At 42.8% G+C, this 20,169-nt stretch overlaps 1 protein-coding gene across 3 annotated transcripts in view; it reads left to right on the forward strand.

Moving 5' to 3' along the window:
• Nucleotides 1-19,550, forward strand: part of TENT2 (terminal nucleotidyltransferase 2) — a 66,437-nt gene extending 46,887 nt beyond the window's left edge. For all 3 annotated transcript variants that reach the window (XM_074995465.1, XM_074995467.1, XM_074995466.1), the window contains exons 12-15: nt 4,320-4,456; nt 9,332-9,423; nt 17,181-17,260; nt 18,441-19,550. In XM_074995465.1, coding sequence (XP_074851566.1) covers nt 4,320-4,456; nt 9,332-9,423; nt 17,181-17,260; nt 18,441-18,515 — 384 coding nt within the window. In that variant the 3' untranslated portion in view covers nt 18,516-19,550. The remainder of the gene's footprint in view (nt 1-4,319; nt 4,457-9,331; nt 9,424-17,180; nt 17,261-18,440) is intronic.
• The last annotated feature ends 619 nt before the right edge of the window (nt 19,551-20,169 follow it).

Here is a 20,169-nt window from a genome sequence, read left to right on the forward strand (position 1 = left end):
AATCATGACCCACAAAAGCTGAATCTAGCGTGTGCTATCTTATGCTTTATATAATTGAAGTAGTCATTAATCTTCATTGCTTTCTTTAAGTAGGTAGTATTTTTTTTCTTTGAGACTAACCAAACCTTGATGCTTAAACCAAGGATTAAGGTAATCTATTTGTAATTTTAGTTATAACCTGTTTTCAAGTGATGAAACAATTTCTTGGTTATTGAAAAGTTCAAGTATCAAATATTTGAATGTCGACATGAAAAGCATTATGTGAAGAAAGGCTCTGCTGTGTGTTATCAGGAATTAATGATGGGCTTAAAACTCTTCTAGTGGAACGTTCAGTGCTTCAGCAAACATTATGATATCAGAATTACAAAGACCAACAAACTGAATTTTTTCATCTTTAAATGAATATCTCACTGAAGATGAGTAGATATGGAAACTAAGCTTTTAATATACCACCCCTGTGAGAATGTTTTGGGCTGTTGTGCTCTTGTGTGCCATCAGAAAGGAAGAGAAAATAAAAATGTTGCTCTTTTTTCTTTCTCCCATTTCTTCTCATTTTGTGGTCCAGTCACACCCACCCACATTCTGTCATGGATATATGATTGAGTCCCACAGTGATTGTTTCATTAGGAGAAAAAGGAAGAATTGTTTCCTTTTGTCATCGAAATAAAGTAGTACTAGATGTTCTTTCTGGACTACCCTATTTAAATAAGAGGTGTGCTGAGAAATTGCTTGAATGTCAGTGGGAAAGTTTGTTTTATTTGGGGAGCTATCATCCTTGAACTCTTGTTAGCTGCTCAATGAACACACGAAGTAAGAATAATGTATTTCAACACTAAAAATGTGCCCACTCAGGCAACTGTCTATTTAAAGAGCAGTATTTGCCTGATTGCTTTTGTCAAGCGGTAATCAGTGGCCCTGGGGGTTTCTGAAAAATCTTGTGAAGATGTGGGAGTATCCCCAAAGTTCTTAAAAATTTTTTGTGGCAGTAATGTCAAATACGTGATACGCGGTTTGGTTTTGTGGAGGAATGAGGGTGGGTTGATTGATTTAAATCACTCTTTAAAGCAGCATGGTGACTTAATTTATTTACAGGTAAATGCAGCTTTTAGAGTAGATTTGGTATTTTTGCTTAAGCTGGAGAGCACATGAACTATACACGTTTATTAAGCTTTTATATAGCTAGATTAGCATACATTTATTCAATAGCCAAGATCATTTTCACAGCTTAACAGAAAGTACTGGTAATTTATTGGGGGGGGGGGGGGGGGGCGGGGAGTAGCAGTCGTTGTTAAGACTGAAAATAGATAATACAGTACATGACAAGTGCCATATTTAAAAGGTTGACCTCAGAAGTTAGTTAAATGTTTTCTCCTTGCTGCTGTTTTTTATGATAAGCAGCCTTAACTTTTTAGTTAAAATGTTTTAAGATTCAGTAGTTCAACTTCTCTTTTATTTAGATAATAGATTACGACAAATTGCTTGTCATGAATTCAAATTAAATTTCAAACAGGCTTATTTTTTTTAAAAATGCATGTAAATTTTAAAAATATTTTTTAAAGTTTGCTTTTAAAAATTATTCACTGTGATAAGCAGAAATTAGAAAACAGGACTTCTATTTCAGAAAGTTTAAGAATTGTTTCTTATCGGCCAAGAATGGTGGCTGCCATTTCTGAATCTTTTGGATATTGTGCATTTCCAGCTTGTCACAGAAGGAGTCTTTCATATTTGCTATACTAGTGCTTACAGAATTGCTGGTAAGTAGTAAATTCAGTGAAGAAACAGGCACAATAGAGGTACCTGAAAATTCCAGCAGTCATCCTAAATGTTATAATAATCACGTGTCTGTATTATGAATAAGTTGTCAGAACTGCTAAAAGCTTTCCTAAGTACGTGTCTTTAAACCTAGTGATAAATGTGATACTTTTTTTCATCCTTTTATTTTTATTCCTGTGTCTATGTGCATTCTTCTCAGCTAAAATCATTAGCCTAATGTTAACTGATGGTGTCACTATATCTCAGGGATTCTTAAACTTCATTGCACCCCTTCTGATGATAAAACTTACTACAAGACCCCAGGAAGGGACACTGAAGCCTGAGCTGGGCTGAGCCCCACCACTCCGGGCAGGGGAACTTAAGCAGAAGCCCCAGGCTTCAGCCCCAGGCAGGGGACATGTAATCTGAGCCCTGCATCACAGGGCTGAAGTCCTTGGGCTATGGCTTTGGGCCCAAGAGTGGAGCTTAGTCTTTGGCCCCCCCAAATTTGAGCCAGTCCTCATGACCCCATTAAAACAGGATAACAATCCATTTTGGGGTCCTGACCCACAGTTAGAGAACTGTTGGCAGTAGATAACTTTTCATGGAAATCTGGATATTCTTTGTTTCAGTTCCATAAATAAAAACTAGCGATTTCCATCATCACTGTCTTTTAAATATTAGTCAGCTGTAGTTAATTTAGATTAATGCCTGTATGTTTTCCATGGTCAGGTGCCAATCTAAGTGTGAGTTAATTACTGTACTGATGAAAATAGCTCATTTATTACTCAGTAAAATAAATGGAGCTATAGCTCCGCAGCCTAATCAATTACCATTTCAGTGTGTCAATCTCACTGTGTACTGATGGATTTTTCTTGTAGCTGGGAATATCTCGGTGATATAAAATAAACCCCAGCTTCCATTTTTAGAAGTGGCTAGTAATAGCATGTAAATGTTGAATCAGTCAATTTCTGCGAAAGCAACTTTATTATGTTCACCTTTTTCTGTATTCTTAGACCTGGTCTATACAAGGGCAGAAAGTCAACCCCAGATAAGCAATTCTAGCCAGAGCATTAGCATAGCTAGAATGGGTGTGTCAGAATCAACTTCCTGCCCTGTGTAGATCGGGGCTCTTTGGGCTCACGCCGACGTCCCGTACTCCCACGCAGTAGTGTGGAGTACTAGTGTTGACAGCCAAACCCGGAGAGATTGATTTTGTTGCATTTTAACGTGCAGCAGAATTGAACTCTGGAACAGTGACTGTGGTTATGTTGATCTGCCAATAAGTATAGATTAACCCTTAGAAAGCAGCAGCCCCAGTTGTTGACCATTGTATGAGAGGTGCAGGGAGTAATAAGCGGGACCACCAGCATGTGGTAAGGGGAAAAATTTCCTCCAGGCCTGGTGTTTCAAAGGGGCCTGCAGCTCTGGCCATCGCTGCTGTTATTTTGGTAGTTCTGGCCCTGCCCCCCTCCCACCTTGCCCCAGTGCCTCTGGCACCAATCATGAAGCAGTTCCTTCAGTTTCTGCTAATTTCTCCTCTTGCCAACTGCAGGATTGTTTTCAAATGTCTGTTAATTATTTTTCATTTCCTTTTTAAAAAAGTAATGGTATGAAAGTTGCAACTCAAAAAGTAGAATCTTTTCACATATGCCTCTCATTATAAGGGTTTCAAACCTATTGCATTAGCTAGGAACACAAATTTGAGTTTTATCTCCTCTCATGATTCCTCCTTCTATGCCTCCATATTCTGAGGTGAATTTACAAATTACAGTGCTGTATACATTTCTCTTAAACATACTAATAGCAACAATAGATTATACAAGACCTGTATACCGAATGGCCACACTTGCAGTTGTTTGCTGCTATTTTAACATGCCTAGCTTATCTTTATGAAAGTTAAATTATTAAAATGTCTTAAACCAAAAAGAAGATTTAAATTAAATCATGCAGTCTTGGGTGGAGAAGTTTCTGATCTCGTAAAGGCAACATTTCGGTATTTCTGATGGAAAAACAAAAGTGCTATGTCTATAATCAGGTATATCTTAGTTGTTAAACAATTTTTAATGTTTTCGCTTGGTTAGAGGAAAAGCTATCACAGTTTTAAAAATCATTGTATGGAAAAATGCAAGGTTACATCGGTGTCAGGGGTTTGATGTGTTGGTTTAAAACTACCTGTGCTTTATTAAATAAGTTGCCCCCTCCCATTCAGAGCTTGTCTATCTTAGTGGGTGTTCAATTTTGAGATTCTTCTGATGTGACCGTTTTTAGGCAGCTTCATGAAAGGAAAGGGAGAACAGAAAATAACACGACTGACTGCCCTCATAGGGGAGATGATTAATTCTCCTTAAGGTCAGTAGAATTACTTGTATGCCACAGTAATAGGAGGAACACTAGGGCTGTTCACTGATAAAAAGAAACTGGGCGCTGTGCACTTAGAACTTTTGATAAGTAAATGATGGCCAACTTTCTGTTGTGTGTGTCTGGTCGAGAGTGCCTAGATTAAGTGCAGTTATACATTATATACTTTACAAAAGGCTATATTCTCTACTTTCTTATTTTGACAGGAATCTTTTAATCCTACTATGCAGCTGCACCTTGTACATCAAGCTCCACGCACCGTTCCTCCTTACCTCTCCAAAAATGGATCAACCCTTGGAGAATTATTAGTGGGCTTCTTCAAATATTATGCCACAGAATTTGAGTAAGTGGTAAACCTCTACCTGTTCATGTGAAAATGCAGCATGCTTGGATATACCAGCCTAACTTGAGACCGATCAACTGAGAGAGGGGAATAATTTGAGGCAGGATGAGGGTGATGAAGAGCAAGAAGCGAAGGAAATGAAGAGGGGCATGTGGTGGTGCTTTAGATGCTCCAGTGTCAGCTTGGCAGTGAGATTTGCTTATGGTTGTTCATTAAACTGCCTCAGTTAAATCTGCAGAATAGTCTGCCAAAAATCAACCAGCTCTATTGTCTGACAGCCAGGTATTTAGGAGTAGGCTATTTTAGACTGACACTTCACTCACCAAAGAGATTGAGTTTCTAGATGCAACTAATGTATTGATTTTGACCTGAAGTTGTTTGATTCCTGGTAACTTCAGTGGCTTCTTTCCTTCAGCTTGTTATGCCTCTTTTCCCTCTTGCTATTTGTCTGATCTATTTACAGCATATAAGCTTTCAGCCATAAGCTATAAATTAAAATGTTTGGACAGTACCTAGCACAATACAACCCCAGTCTTAACTGGGGCCCATAAGTGCACTGTAATGCAAATGTTAAATAAAATGTCAAGGGGAAAATAAGATTTTGAATGTTGACTAGGAGATTGTCCCAGAAGCAACACACATGGAAAAGTTTAAATACACTTGTTATGTAGCAATATTGGCAAACAATACACAATTTGATTCTCATACGCTGGATTGCTACTGATTAAATTTCACTCTAACGTTTTGTACATAATTCAGCTTGCCGAAGATCTGCTTTTAAAGGTTTTTGAATGTGTAAATTTTAAGTAAAAGGGTATCTTAAAAGAACATATTTTTTTTTATTCCAAACTATCATACCTGCACTTGCATTATATTAAAGTCTAACACACAGTGTTAAGTAGTCTGAATTTACATTCAAAAGAAAATAATCTACTGGAACTCCTCCCTGTTTATCAGACCTTTTTACGGGCCTCGTGTCTAATTTCACACAGCAACTCTGAGTGAAGGCAGCAGGTTTTCACTTGGCAAACACTCTTTACAAAGCAAGGGCTGATTTGATAAATGCTGTGCTTGTATCCAGTGGATTTTCCTGCAGAATTGGAGACTAAATAAAAGCATGATGAAAGATGCAGTCTTATTTTTAAATCTTACCTATTTATTGAAAAATTAAAATGTTTTGGTTTTGGAATTTATTCTTCTGAATTACAATTTTAAATCCAAACAGTAATGAAGACATGTTACTTGAAACTATATAGTCCTCACTGATGAAAAATAGATTCTTACATGTCCTTGAGAAGGTGGCAGATGCTGATTGTTTTTTTTTTTTTTTTTAAATAGCTAGTGCTTTTGAGTTACAAAACTGATGTTAGGCTATAGATTTGGGGTCATCCACGGATTAAGCTGTATTCGGTTGGAGGTGGCAAAATAAGTATGAATTAGTTATGTGGTGTCTGTGTCTTCATTTTTGGAATGTGAGGAAGAACAAAGTACATAACAAGTAGTAACAGAGGGAGCCGTGCTAGTCTACATACTATCAAAACAAAAAAGCAGTCAAGTAGCACTTTAAAGACTAACAAAATAATTTATTAGGTGGTGAGCTTTCGTGGGACAGACCCACTTCTTCAGACCATTTTTTTCTGATTTTGTCCTCCTTGATTACTGTTTTTGGTTTTCTGTGCCTTTAAATATTGAGTCTGTTCTGGTGTGGCTATGGTCTGAAGAAGTGGGTCTGTCCCACGAAAGATCACCTAATAAATTATTTTGTTAGTCTTTAAAGTGCTACTTGACTGCTTTTTTGCATAACAAGTAGTTCATCAATTCAGAATACAACTGGGAAGATAATGCAGCAATGAACATTGATTAAACTAACAGTTAATTGCTTTTGAATGTTTATTCTTTTTGAACATTTGTGTAAGTAACTTTTTTGGTTGTCTACTTACCTTGAATTTTTTTGAGTGGGAAGGGCGGGGGGTGTGTCTCTTTTGAAATTTTGTCTGCTGCTTAGACAGCAGAAACATAATAGCCACATCTACATGGCCTTTTAGCACATGCTAATGATAGTTCAAGAAATTGCAAATGGAGGACCATTTGCAAGTTCACAAAGCTAATTAGCATAGCCGAGTGAGATTTTGCTGTGAGTCGGCAGGGGGCTGCCGGCTGTACAGAAGCCATGTGGACGTGCCTCTGCCAGCTGACCTTCCTGCCCCCCACTCCTCATCCCAGATATAGCTGCTAACCTAGTTGAAGCATATAACATATTTTAAATTGATAGGTTGAAATATTTACATAAGTATTTATTGAATAATTACAAATAGCAGCCAAACTTATAAACTTTTTTTTACAAACCAAGATGTCCAAAATCAGTAAATAAATCATGTGATGTGAATAGTTCAGTTAGAACTCAGACTTATATTTTAGTAGGAATACACTGTTAACGAAAGGTAAATGAGAGTATGGTCATGATTCCATGAAGTGCAAAATGTGATTTGAAGAGCTAGAAATGCTACTTTGCTGGTCCCAAACACTTTTAATTTAGATCAGCTTGCAGTATTTAGGTTTTCTGCAATAAAAATATACATTTTTATTTTGCTGAAGATGCAACTACTTACATTGGAGCCAGTGAGAACCTCCAAAAATTGTAAGGGAAAAATATTTATCATGCTCAGTGTGCATCAAAGTAGCTTGGGAGCCTGCCGTTTTCCCCTCGTTTTAGATATTCTGTTACATCACTCTTCACTTCAGCTTTTTAAAGATAACCTTATAGAGATGTTGTGGTGAGAGACAAATGTTAGTATCTAATATTACTCCATCACCCATATTTTCTAGATTTTGCTAATGATACAAGTGGTCACTGTACATCCTCACTTGAATCCCTTCCTGAATCTGTCTGTGGTTAATAAATTTGTAAATATGCATTGTTCATTTGATATGGATATTACAGTATTTAGTGACAGTATTTCATATCGTAATGATAAATGTTTCCTACTTTGTGAAAATCAGTAAAGTTGGAAAAGCAAGGAGATATTTGAGTGGTCCTGTGGATTGGCACTAAAGTTGTTGCTGTCTTTCAATGCTAGCCATATTTGCCATTTATGCTTTTGTTATTGTATAGGAACAGTCCAGTCAAAAGATTTTAAATATGTGAAAAGATATATGTGGAGAAGTTGTGTGATGCGTTTCAGATAAATTGTACAATAAGGAATTTGTCCTGCAGCCCCACTGGAAGTTTTAACAAACTGTTAAACATGTTTGAGTTATGGAGGAGTGAAAATATATTTTTTGCTGTAAAGATGTATGCACATATAATTGAAATGGCTGAACTTGACAAGCTGAAACATTTCAGATGTCTAGTCTGAAGTCATGAGTAAGAACTGGTATGTAAAAAGACTGACTAGATTGAATACAGTCATGTAAAGCTGTGGGGGAAATATTCTCAGGTGGTGTAAATTGTCATGGTTCCACTGGCTTACAATTTTAGACAATCAAAAGGTTCAGAGAAGTAGTGAGGGAGTTCTCCGGTATCCTTACCTTAGGGCTTGTAGGCTTTGTGCAGGCTGCCTGCACAGGTATCAGTTTCATGAATCTGAGAGTGAACTGCTCTGCTGTATATTATGATTAAATGTTAGACATAGACCTGATTTAGTACTTCACCCTTCTGCTACTTCTCATCCCACACTGGTCAGCTTGACTCATATCTAATCAGAATTTAAAACAATGTCTCTTACTAAAGTTTTGATTGTATTTTTAGATTAAAAGAGGATGTTTGACATCGTTTGGTTTGATCTGGAAAGGGATTGCTTTCTGTACAAATAAATAAATAAATAATCTCACCACCAATTTATAATGTCCACTGGGGTCTGTGGCATTCTGTAGAGCTGAAATGTTTTCATAATTTATTTTAATGTACGTAGTGGAAGATTTAGCTAATATCTCCCCCTCCATATTCCCCAATCCCCAAAATGGTTTAAATGCGACGAAGACTAACCTCCATTACTTTATTCCTGGAAACCGAGACTTCTGCCACCCTAGGCAAAATTTTAGTGTGTGCTCCACTTCTATCCCCGACAACAGAGATTCTCAAGGGTGGGGTGGGGAGTGCATGCACCTTATGTTGGCCTTCTTGGAGTGAGGGTGATGAGCCTTCTGATAGTTCAGTGATTATGGTGGATATAGAAGGGGAGCTAAGTACTAGGTCACAACATCACTCAGGTGTGGTCTGGCTGCCTCTCCATCAAGAGAGTGGGCTGCAGCTGACCAAGTGTGGGTGAGTGTCACTGCAATCTGGTGTACAGGATTGCAGAGTTACTCAGTAGAACCCAGCACAGAGACAAATTTATTTTCACAGATAAGAATCAGTGTCTGTGGAACTGAAGGACTCTTCCAGAAACTGCAGCAATGAAAGTAGCAGAATGTGCAGCTGCCACTCCCAGGAGCCAGTGCCCCACACTAGTAGCTCCTTCAGCATAGTTGTACCTTCCCACAGCCCTTCCATGCATCTGTCTGCATGTCCTGACTAGGGGTGTGCTGGTGAGCCATGCCAAAGGAGCTACTGGTGCAAGGCTCTGGCTCCTGCGAGCAGTGGCTCTACATTCTACTACTTTTGCTGCTGCAGTTCCTGGGGGAGCTCTGCAGTTTTGTGGACACCAGTTTATATCCACAGACATAAATTTGTGTTCACATGGGTCTCCACTACTCAGATTTGGCCTGGCTTCTCCCAACAGTGGCCCATTTTATCAATGGCTAGAGCAGCCCTTCCTTACAAATGCTGAAATATTGCTTCTGCCTGAGCACTTTACCTAGTTTATATGCAACCATATACTGGTAGTTCAAAAAACAATCTGTGGAGTGTCTGCAAATTATTTTCTTTTCCTCTAGTTGGAGCCGCCAAATGATTTCAGTTCGTGAAGCCAAAGCCATTCCAAGACCTGATGGTATTGAATGGAGAAACAAATTCATTTGTGTAGAAGGTAAAGTTTAAGCTGTAATTTTCGTGTGTTCAGTTTCATATTTTTTTTTATTTAAGTTAGCCTATCACATATAGGTTTGGCTTATCTCTTACTTCGAGTGTTTTGAAGAGTGCATGCAGATACGCAATATATTATGTGACATTTCAGTGGACAAGTTAGATTACTGTTTTAAAGCTATGTAACAAAGTGCTATGTGCCTGAAATGAAACTGTTTGTTTGCGTCTCTCCTTTGATCTTAACCATTGTCTTACAATACCTTTTACTTCACTTCATATAGGCCGCATCTACACTAGCAAGTACATTCGAAATTAGAATCGGAAGACCGAGCTCTTTCGAAAGAACCCGTGGAGTGTCCACACACACCCCACGCCCTTTCGAAAGTCACTTTGAAAGAACTCCCGCGTTCTTTCAAAGTCGGTCCTCTGTTACCGGGATGGGAAGAGCACCCTCCTTTGAAAGATAATTTCGAAAGAGAGCAAGTGTAGATGCTCTGCGGCCTGCTCATTCGAAAGAGGGAGTCCTCCATGGTGGCGATCAGCTGGCAGGAGGCAGCGCTGCTCACAGCACAGATGGAGTTCTATGGTTCTAGTGTCCGGCCGCGCTTAAGAGGACGCAGGCTCCCAGAAACCCTCAGGCAGGAAGCTGAGCACGTGCAGCCAGCAGTGAGGCCACACTGCTCTCCAGCTCACCAGCCACCGCAACAGCCAGCCAGTCCCCCACACCACCCGGACCCATGGCCAGCCACCCAGACCCCCACCCACCCCAGGGGCATTCCAAAGACCCTGGGGAGTTGTCCCAGGAGGCAGGCCAGGCCCTGAAGCGTCGAGCTCCCTCCTGGACAGAGGCCAAGATCCAGGACCTCCTCTCCATCTGGGAGGATGAGGAGGTCCTCCAACAAACAGAGGTCCGTCGCCGCAATACGGCGCCTTCCAGCGGCTGGCAAAGGGGCTGCTCGGCCGTGGCCACCCCACCTGCACACCAGACCAGGTCCAGTCAAAGGTAAAAGAACTGTGGCAGGGTATTGCAGGGCCCAGGACGCAGCTGGGCGGTTGGGGGCAGCCCCCACAAGCTGCCCCTACTACAAAGAACTCCTCCGCCTCCTGGGGCCGAAGGAGGCCAGACCCCCCCACCATCTTCCTCGACGCATCGGTTGGTGACACTGAGCCAGAGATGGCGACCGAGGGTGAGGAGCACCCGGAGTCATTAGCCAGCACCACGCGACCGTGGACAGCACAGCCACTCGACCCCACCAGCGATGACAAGGGCTCAAGCGAGGGGGCCCTCGTCATCGACCTCCCATCTGGGCCGTCCAGCTGGGCCCTGTCCAACTGTGCCTCGCCTGCCTTCCCGGAGGGACCCCTAGGTAGGTGGTGTGCACACCAGCCTCCCTAGTGCCCAGGGAGAGAATGTCAGGTCCCAACCGGGGTGGCCACATGTATCCCACACGGCCACCAGTCCAGGTGTATGTGGACCCTGGACAGCGATGTTCCCCGGGCTCTCAGGGGGATGATGCGCAGCACTCAGCACCGCATAAATGGGACAGCATCAGGGGCTGCCCAGACTTGGAGGGAGCAGGGAACAGTGTGGGGGGGGGCATGTTCCCGGTACCCCTGTGGGGCACCCAGGGACATGTACCCTGGGGGCGGGGGGAGGACATGGGGACCTGCACCTGGGGCTAATGGCCCATTCACCCTTCCCCTTCTGTCTCCACAGATCGTGCAGCCAGTGGCCAGACCAGCCCCACCACGGAGGGCAAGGGGAAGCGGCCCGTATCCTGAGCAGGAACCGTGGGGGGTCGCCACCGGGCCATCCGCCGGCGCCACCAGGGCGGCGATGAGGAAGCAGGAGGACACTGCCCGTACCGCAGCTTTGCAGGACCTTACTGGCGTGCTGCGGGAGTGGCTTGCCATGGAGCAGCAGGCCTGGGACCAGGTTGCAATGAACATGGATGCCCTGACCCAGGCTGTGGTGGGCCACCTAGACCCAGCTGCTGCCCCATCGCAAGCCACTCCCGCACCCGCCCCCCCTGCCCCCACCCCACCATCCCCCTGTCACCCAGCTGACCCCCCACCTCCCCAGTTCCCCGGTCAGCCTCCCCATCCCCGACCTCAACCACCTCCTCCGTCCCCCGGTCAGCCTTCCCACCCCCGACATCTCCTGCCTCCCCGGCCTCCCCCCTACTCCACCCCTGCAGCGAACCCCTCCCCACGAGCCCGACCTCTCTGCCCTTGTCCCAACCCGCCTGCCCCCATCTGCCCTGATGCAGCTGGCCCATATGTTGATGGCCAGGGCTGGCCAAGGTGAGGCCATTCTCCCCACCCCCCCACACCTCCCATGCCGACCCCAGGGAGCCTGCAGGGGCCCCTCCTCAGCAGCACCCCTACCTCCCCGTGCCACCCTCCCCAGCCCAGCCACAATGGACCATCTGGACCTGGGGGGGAAGGGGCGGATGTGGGTGACAGGGATCGAGTCCCACAACTCTCAAATGAATAGGGCCCTCCCAGGGCCCAGAGGGTGATCACCTGGGGCCTCAACGCCCCTGTATATAGTTCCCCCTAGCCCCACTTTCTGTGATACCCCTCCCTGTACACAGGTGGCAAAGAAGTAGTATTAGTTAAGTAAAGTGTTTATTTTGTGGTTCCATCTGGGTCTCCTGTGCATGTGTGGGGGTGGTGGGGTGTGCGTACATGGGGGTGGGGTGGTTACTGCAGTTCCCATTCAAAGGCCTGGCACAGGGCCTCCCATACCCACACCCCATCCTGCTGAGTCTGGCGGCATGGGGCAGCAGGGGGCTGCTCATACCCGCACCCTGCCTCAATGGCCCACCCATGCACGAATGGCTCATGCTTTGCCTCCACAATGTTGTGCAGGGCACAGCAGGCCCCATCCACTGCCAGAACACTGGGGGAGGCCCACCTCCAGCCTCGTGAAGAGGCATCTGAAGCGCCTTTTCAAGCGGCCAAATGCCCACTCTACCGTGTTGCAGGCCCAGTTCAGCCGCTCATTAAAAATATCCTGGCTGGGCTGTGTGTGTCCTGTGTATGGCCTCGTGAGCCAGGCTTGCAGGGGGTAGGCCGCATCCACCACGATGCAGGGTGGCATTTTGGTGTCCCCACTGGGGAGCTCCCGCTGGGGGATGAACGTCCCCTTGGCCATGCGGCGGCCCAGCCCCGAGTTCCGGAACACCCTGGCATCATGGGCACAGCCGGACCAGCCCACACAGATGTCCTGGAACCAATCGGTGTCGACGAGTTCCCTGCAGGACAACGGAGTGGTAGCCCTTCCGGCTTATGAAAGCCCTGCCGCTGTGCTCTGGGGCCTGGATGACGATGTGCGTGCTGTCCAAGGCCCCAAAGCAGTTTGGGAAGCCCAACTCCTCGAAGCTCCGGATGACATCATCCAGGTCCCTGACACACACCAGCTGTCACGGGAGGACCCTGTTGATGGCCTGGACGACCTGCAGGGAGTGGGAGGAGGATGCACTCATGAGCGTGGGGTGGGGTGTAGTGTGACCCACCATCCTTGTCCTCTGCAGGGCAGGCCTCCCAGGGGCCCCTGTCCCTGTCCTGGTCCCGTCTCCAGTGGGGGCTGCCCTGTGGTCCTCGATGGTGCACCATGCTGGAGTGCCCCCCATTCCCTGGCCCCTGCATGTGCATGGCTTACCTCATTGAGGAGGGCCCCAACGGTGACCCTGCCCACCCCGAACTGATGGATCAGTGACTGTCTGGAGTGGCCAGTTTCCAGAGGGCAATGGCCACCCTTTTCTGGAGCAGGAGCACTGGCCTCATGTGGGTGTCCTGGTGCTGGAGGGCTGGGGTGAGCCAGTGGCACAGTTCTAGGAATGTCCCCTTGGTCATCTGGAAGTTCTGTAGCCACTGGTCGTCACCCCAATCCTCCAGCACCAGCCGGTCCCATCAGTCACTGCTTGTGGGGAAGCTCCACAGGCAGCGGATGCCCGGGGGGACCGGCTGGGGACGTTGTGCCTTCTGGATGACTTCCAGGAGGGTGGCTAGTAGGTGGACTGCCCGTAGGCACTGCTGCGCAGCGGCCAGGACCACAGCCAGTGCGCTGGCCACAGCCTCGATGGGGATGGGGGGCTGCTTGGGTTCCATGCGGGCCTGGGGTGCCTCCTCTGATCTCCTTGGTGTGCGAGCCTGGGGACAGTGTGCAGGCTGACGTATGGGATGAGGGGGGCCTTTAAGGGGACGGCAGGCCGTGGTCCCGGAAGGGCTCATCCAGCATGCAACCCTGCCCGCAGGACTTCCTGCACCTGTCCTTTTGAAAGAGCGCCCTGCCTAGTGTGGATGCTCATTTTCGAAATTGCAGTCCAGGACTTTCGAAGGAGCGGATCGCACCTTCGGTCTCTGTTTTTCTGTGTGGATGCTCCCTTTTGAAAGAGTGGCTTTCAATGTTCTGTTTCGAAAGCTGCCCTTTTGAAAGGGGGCTGTAGTGTAGACACGGCCATACTGTTTTACAAGGTGACAGCTCCCATTTCCTTAAACTTACAGTATGTTTGTTGCAGACGGAGCTCAGAGCTTTGCCTAGTATTAGAGGTGCCTGGTACTATCCATTATATGACTTTTTAATAGTCTTCAGAGGGTCAGGTGGGCTAGTGAGTAGCACACACCCAATTTCCAGTCTCATGACTCCCAGCAGGATGGGCTTTCATTCCAGTTTCTAACCCTTGTTATGTGGCTTTGAAAACCCTGGGGTGAGGTTATGTCCTGCTCTTTCTTTAACAGAGTGGAGTGAGGCTTTGGCCCCTCCCGTAACAAGAGCATTTGGTTGTCCCAGGCTCCACCACCCTCCTTTCCTCTGTACTTGGCACTGACCTGCAGTCTGTGAGAGACAATATCTGACTTACTGGAGTGGCTTTGGCATTTTCTGCCTGTACTGCTTACTACCATCCGTCTCTGTCCACATCTGCAAGTCCAATATAGGTCAGTAAAAGGAAAGACAAGATAACTAAACCTTCAGCCCAAACCAGGCTGATCAGAAAGTCCTTGTTTTCCCAGAGAGGCTTCTTCAGTACCTTGTTTTAGAGCCCTCAGGCTGGGTCTGTTGTCTTCCTCCTTTCTTCCTTTTTAGGGCACCTGTCCATTTGGAGCATGTCCTGCGGGGTGATTTGTATACCCTGTCCATTCTTCAGCTGGTAAAATTTTTGACAAATTTAGATTTTCTGTTCTAATTGTCCTTCTGTCTCAGGCTGAATTTTTTCAGAATGTTTCAGCCATAAGGGTCCAGCCATTTCCAAGAACAAGGCTAGAGAAAAATATATTGTTTTGAAGTGTTAACATTCTGGTGATCATTTCTTTGAGAAGATCTAGCACCTCCATGCTTTGGATCAAGAAATCAGAATCTGGGTGGGGTGTTTCTTTTGCTATTCCTGTGAAAATCTACCTAAATAGGACTAAGCTATAAGCCTTTGAAAAATCTGTTCACACATGATCAGTGGTTACATCTAAGAGTTTAGTACCTTAAATCAGTGGTTCCATCCACACTGGGCACGCATTAGCACTCATGGCTCTTAATGCTGCCTAGCTGCACATTATGCCATCTCCACAGAGCAACTCAGCATGTTTCATCCCCTCATAGCTCCAGTGTGTGACTGGACTGCACATGTTTATAGAGAAGCTTGCACTGTACCTGTTTAAGGCAAGTATTAATTAGTCTAATTTTTCATGAGCCCTTAACACAGCTTTGTAGTTTAAACTGCTTTTGAAAAAGAATTTACAAAACCTAATTTGCCACTAACTTTGAAACATTCTGGTTTCTAATGTTTCCTTGTAGAAAGATACTTAGAGTCTTTGTAGTCATCAAATTGTCAGGATAACAATTTGGTTGTTTTATATTTGACATTCATTTTTAGTGAATCGTTCTTCTGATTAGTAAAATAATTTGCATCATACTGGAGTTTTCCTTTGAAAGCACCCTACCATTTAGGAAACACTGACACACTAAACAATTGATGCATTTTAACTAAAATGTTGCATGAGGAGTCTTGCAAAATTCTTCATGTTCATTCTTCCGGTACCAGTCGATTGTGGTTTTTTTTTTGTTTTTTTTTTGGACAGGAAAGTAAAGTGTATTTTTATTGTCACTTATTAGCATACCATGGGAAAGGGTTGAGTCTGCACTGGGACTCTTTCCTGATAATCTTGGCAAGGCTTTGCAGCTCCTCTCTTGTCGTTTAAAATCTTGATCATCTTGGGTGCAGTATGGAATGCCTGGGAGCTCCTAAATAATGTTATAGGCTCAGTATCAAAACTGAGATTAAAAAACAAGGAAAGCCTAAAGACGAGGTTTGGAAGAGACCTCAGGAGGTCATCTGGTCAACACGCACGCACACGCGCGCATGGTCAAAGCAGGACCAACCCAACTGAATTATTCCAGCTAGGGCGTTCTCAAGCCTGGCTTAAAAATCACCAAGGATGCTAATTCTACTGTTTAACTAGGTAACCCCTTCCAGTGCCTCACCATTCTCAAAATGAAAAATTTTTTTTTAATAGCAACCTAGGCCTCCCCCACTACAACTTGGGACTATTGCTGCTAGTTCTGCCATCTGCCACCACCGAGAATAGCCTAGCCCCATCCTGTTTGGAACACCCCCTGCCGCTGCCCCCCCCCCTCCCGTTAAGCAGTGAAATTGAAAGGCAGTCTGTGCATGGTAAACTTTTAGTATATTTGCTCTGCTGCATAGGGGTGTGCAAGTTTATGAATGCTATGTTGATAGTTAGTTATGCAGATGATAGCTCAAAGTCAGGTTGATTAGAAACAAATGAGAAAAGCTATCGGTTGGTGACTGGAAAATAGTAAAATAGTGAACAGAAATTTTATGAAAGATGGCTTTCTGAAATATTATACAGGGCTTTTGCTGTTATATATTGAGGTATAAGATAAATTACATATTTTACTACTGCAGTCTGTTGTATAATTTTGTCTCAAGATACTGCATAATAAGTTAAAGAAATTGCTTGTAGACCTGATACAAACACATTATTCTGAAAGTTCTACATACAACTGTTGCCCAAAGGAGTATTTAGATGTATAATGCACAGGATTGATTGTAACATGAGCTTTTTTATTCTTGTTTAGAATATTTAAAATGCCATAGAAATGTATGGTTTGAGAACTAACAAAGGAAGTTAGCTAAGGGTGTGGCTGCTTTATTCCTTGCTCTGAGACTACTGACATTTATAATACAGGTTAACCTCCTTAGTCCAGCATGATTTTAGTTAGCTGGATATGACCTGTTATCATGGTTATGGCTAAGTTTCCAATGCTCCCCTAAAGTTTGTTTATAGGCGCTTATCCTGGTGCTGTGTTCTGTGCTGTTATGCAGCTGTAATTTACTCCTAAAAGCTCAGTAAGCAATTTAAGTGTTGGTAATGCTGCTAGACAATACTGATCTCTTGTGATCTGGCAAATGCTCTTGTTCACTCCCAAGGGTGCCTGACTAGAGGCTCAACCTTTACTTACAAGCTTATGATAGAAGTAGTTCATTAATTGTGCAAGACCTCTATCACAACTGCTTCTGACAATGCCAGCTATACTGTGACTGTATGATATTAGTGTTTGTGTTTTTATGGTTTGAGAATTACCTGCACAATATGCAACCAGTTGCTAAGTGTCCCTTGTAGAAATTGACAGTATGTTGACTCATCCCATGCTTTCCACAGACTAGTTTAGTAGTTGAAGGTAAAGGTTGACTTTCTTTTTTTTTTTTAACACTGACATTTTTACATTTAATCTTATAGAGCCTTTTGATGGAACAAACACAGCTAGGGCTGTACATGAAAAACAGAAGTTTGATATTATCAAGGATGAATTTCTGAAGGTAAAAAAGTACATCAGATTATTATTGCAGACAAGAAGTCTACAGTAAATAAAGTTTTTGCAATAAAAAGTGAAAAGAGGGTCAGTGAATTTGTGGGCCTGAGGTGTATTTGCTCTACACTTCAAAATCTGCATAATAGGAATTCATCCCAATGCATGTAGAAGGAGAGAAATGTTATGAGGTGAAAATGTTTTGTAATGTGTGTATACAAGGGCAGGGCTCATGCAGAAGTGGGTGTCTAAAACGAAAATTTCTTAATGGTCTTTGTGTATATTCAGGACTTGAAGGCAGAGAGAATTTGTAATGAGAATTGGCCATCCAAGTCCTTTAATCAGCTTTGAAAGTCTCACTGACTTACCTATTAATGTTTTGTGGGGGGTGGAACACTTTCAGCCTTTCCTGAATTCAGCAGAGGTTCTTACAGGAATCTGAAAGGTAGCTATGGAAGAAAACCAAAAAATGTGAGCCTTTGCTGCTCCTTCTGTGATGTGTGAATATGGCCTCCAGCAGTATACATGCTGGTTTTCTGCTCTTTGTACATACTTGAACAATCAGCAAGATGGGCTTATTGACACAACATTGGGAAAACACTAAACAATCCTGCATTAATATTATCACACCTGCAACTTTCCCTGTTGGAATGTAAGATTTGGGCCTTAGAAAGCTTAATGCTTTCCTGTTCCCCATCATAGAGTTTGCTTTGAATGTGAGATATGTGTTTGGAGTTAAATGCATCTAACTGTACTTGTAGTTTGGGTTCATTGAGATTTTTCAGAGTAGATATCACTTTTCTTATTTCTCCAACAAGAAGAAAGAAGTGAAGATCAGATGTTTCTGTTGCAAGATACAAACAGAATTATTTTTCAGAATCTTCCTGTGCTGCGAACAGCTAGCAAAAATATTTTTCTGCTTTTTAAAATATTGGCACATTTTGTAGGTATTTTGTGTTCTCTGAGGAACGCAGCAAATATGATAGATCTAAATAAATCTGAAGTCTGGAGTAAATTTTGAAAATAAGTGTGTGTAGTTTTGCAAAAAGAAAAGTGAGGAGGGGACCCAATAACATATTACTGTTTAAAACTCTTTGTTGGTGTATGGGGTTTACCACTTTCAGTTTTAAAAGAGGTGGTGATACAGAAGAGAGCAGCTCTTTAAAACCTTGTAACTTTTTTTCCCCCAGTCATGGCAGAGATTACGAGACAAGAGAGACTTGAACTGTATACTACCTGTAAGACCAACTATACAGAAAAGATAATTGGCTTCTTTCTTCTTCTTACTGGAATCTGCTGAAATATAAAGAACAATATCAAAACCAGGATGCAGTTTTCCCCATAGATTTTTATAAAGTGTTTTCTCTTTCAAGTTTTTGTTATGGAAATGTTTATAAGAAAGATTACATATTTTATTATGACATTTGTTAATATAACCATTAACTCAGAGGTGGATTTTCTAAAAATCCTTATACCATTGACTTGTATAGGAAACTAATATGACCCCAAATTTCAGACCACAGGACTAAACTAATTTTAAGAAAAGTATCAGAGTATATAACATTGTTGTTACCATAAACTGTGTAATGGTTAATTCAACCACACTTAATACGAAAATAAAGGAACGAAGAGCCAAGCAATGTGTAAAAGTCCAGTTGCATCCTTGAACATTGCACGTTTCCTGATAAATAAGTAGCCTGTGCTTTACAACTGCTTAAAGCAGTATGCACCTTTGCTCTACTTGGCACTTTCCAGTTTTATTTCCCTCTTCCCTGGAACCACAGTAACAGTTTATCACACTTAAATTATACCCTCGTTGTTATGATCCTCATCCCAGGAATTATAATTCAAACTGGAATTTTTGAGCAGCAGAGCTACTACAAAACAGTTGAAATAATCCATGGGAAACCAACATATACAAATGCTTACTATTCATATGAATTAGGTCAGATATCTATTTTAATGTTTCCTTCCATATGCGAAGTAGTAGTGATGGCTGCTTAAAAAAAGCTGCTAATAAGCCAGTTTTTTGTTTTGATTTTCTGTAAATATTTGTAAATTGGTCAGCTGCTGTAAATTGAAATTTAAAAAGTAATCTTGAAAATTTTAACTTTTCCAAAAAAAAGTGAAACTTCTTTTAGACCTGCTGTAGCACAGTTTGTGCCTCTCATGTATTTGTTATCGCAGACCAATTCATGTTAAAATTGTTACTTCTCGATGTCAAATTAATATTTTCATTTTTTTTCTCTTAAGTTGAATATTTTGTATGGTGTCCAGTGGAATAAAGTTTATGTATGGAAACCACAGCTAACTTTGTTTCATTTTGCTCTTTATTTCACTTGAGCGCTTCTAAATCTTTTCTACTTCTCTGTGATTGTGTAGAATGAGAAGTCCTCTAAGAATTGTCTTATCCAAAATCAGAAATTTTTGTATGACTGTTGGAATCTTATGCCTATATGCAATGTGTAGTCCATATGGGCTTCGTAGAATGTTCATGTGGATTCTTCACATGTTCTTGAATCCATGTTTCCCAGTTGCAGGTAATTTTTAGTTGTGTCTAGTTGCAGAATTTTTTTAAAAAATAGTCACAAAACACTCTTATGTTTAGGATTAAACATTATCTTATTGCCTGTTCAAAATTCATTTACTATACTTGAGCTCACTCTAATTTGTCATCTAATTTTTTTAAGCAAGTTTGCATCTCAAATTTTAATCTGCAATTCAATGCCAATTAGCAGGGAAAAAAAATGAAATGGTTTATGCCAAAGCGGATTTTGTTTCCTCTTCCTGACACAAAATTGGTCTGAATGAGTCACCCATGGTTTAAATGTGTTGCAGAAGTATGATCAAATGGCTTTATATAAAACAACAAAAACTTCACTGGTCAAAGATTCTCTAGATACCCTTATACAATGTTTT

Source organism: Carettochelys insculpta, chromosome 5, assembly GCF_033958435.1.
Source record: "Carettochelys insculpta isolate YL-2023 chromosome 5, ASM3395843v1, whole genome shotgun sequence".
In the NCBI taxonomy this organism is placed as follows: Eukaryota; Metazoa; Chordata; order Testudines; family Carettochelyidae; genus Carettochelys; species Carettochelys insculpta.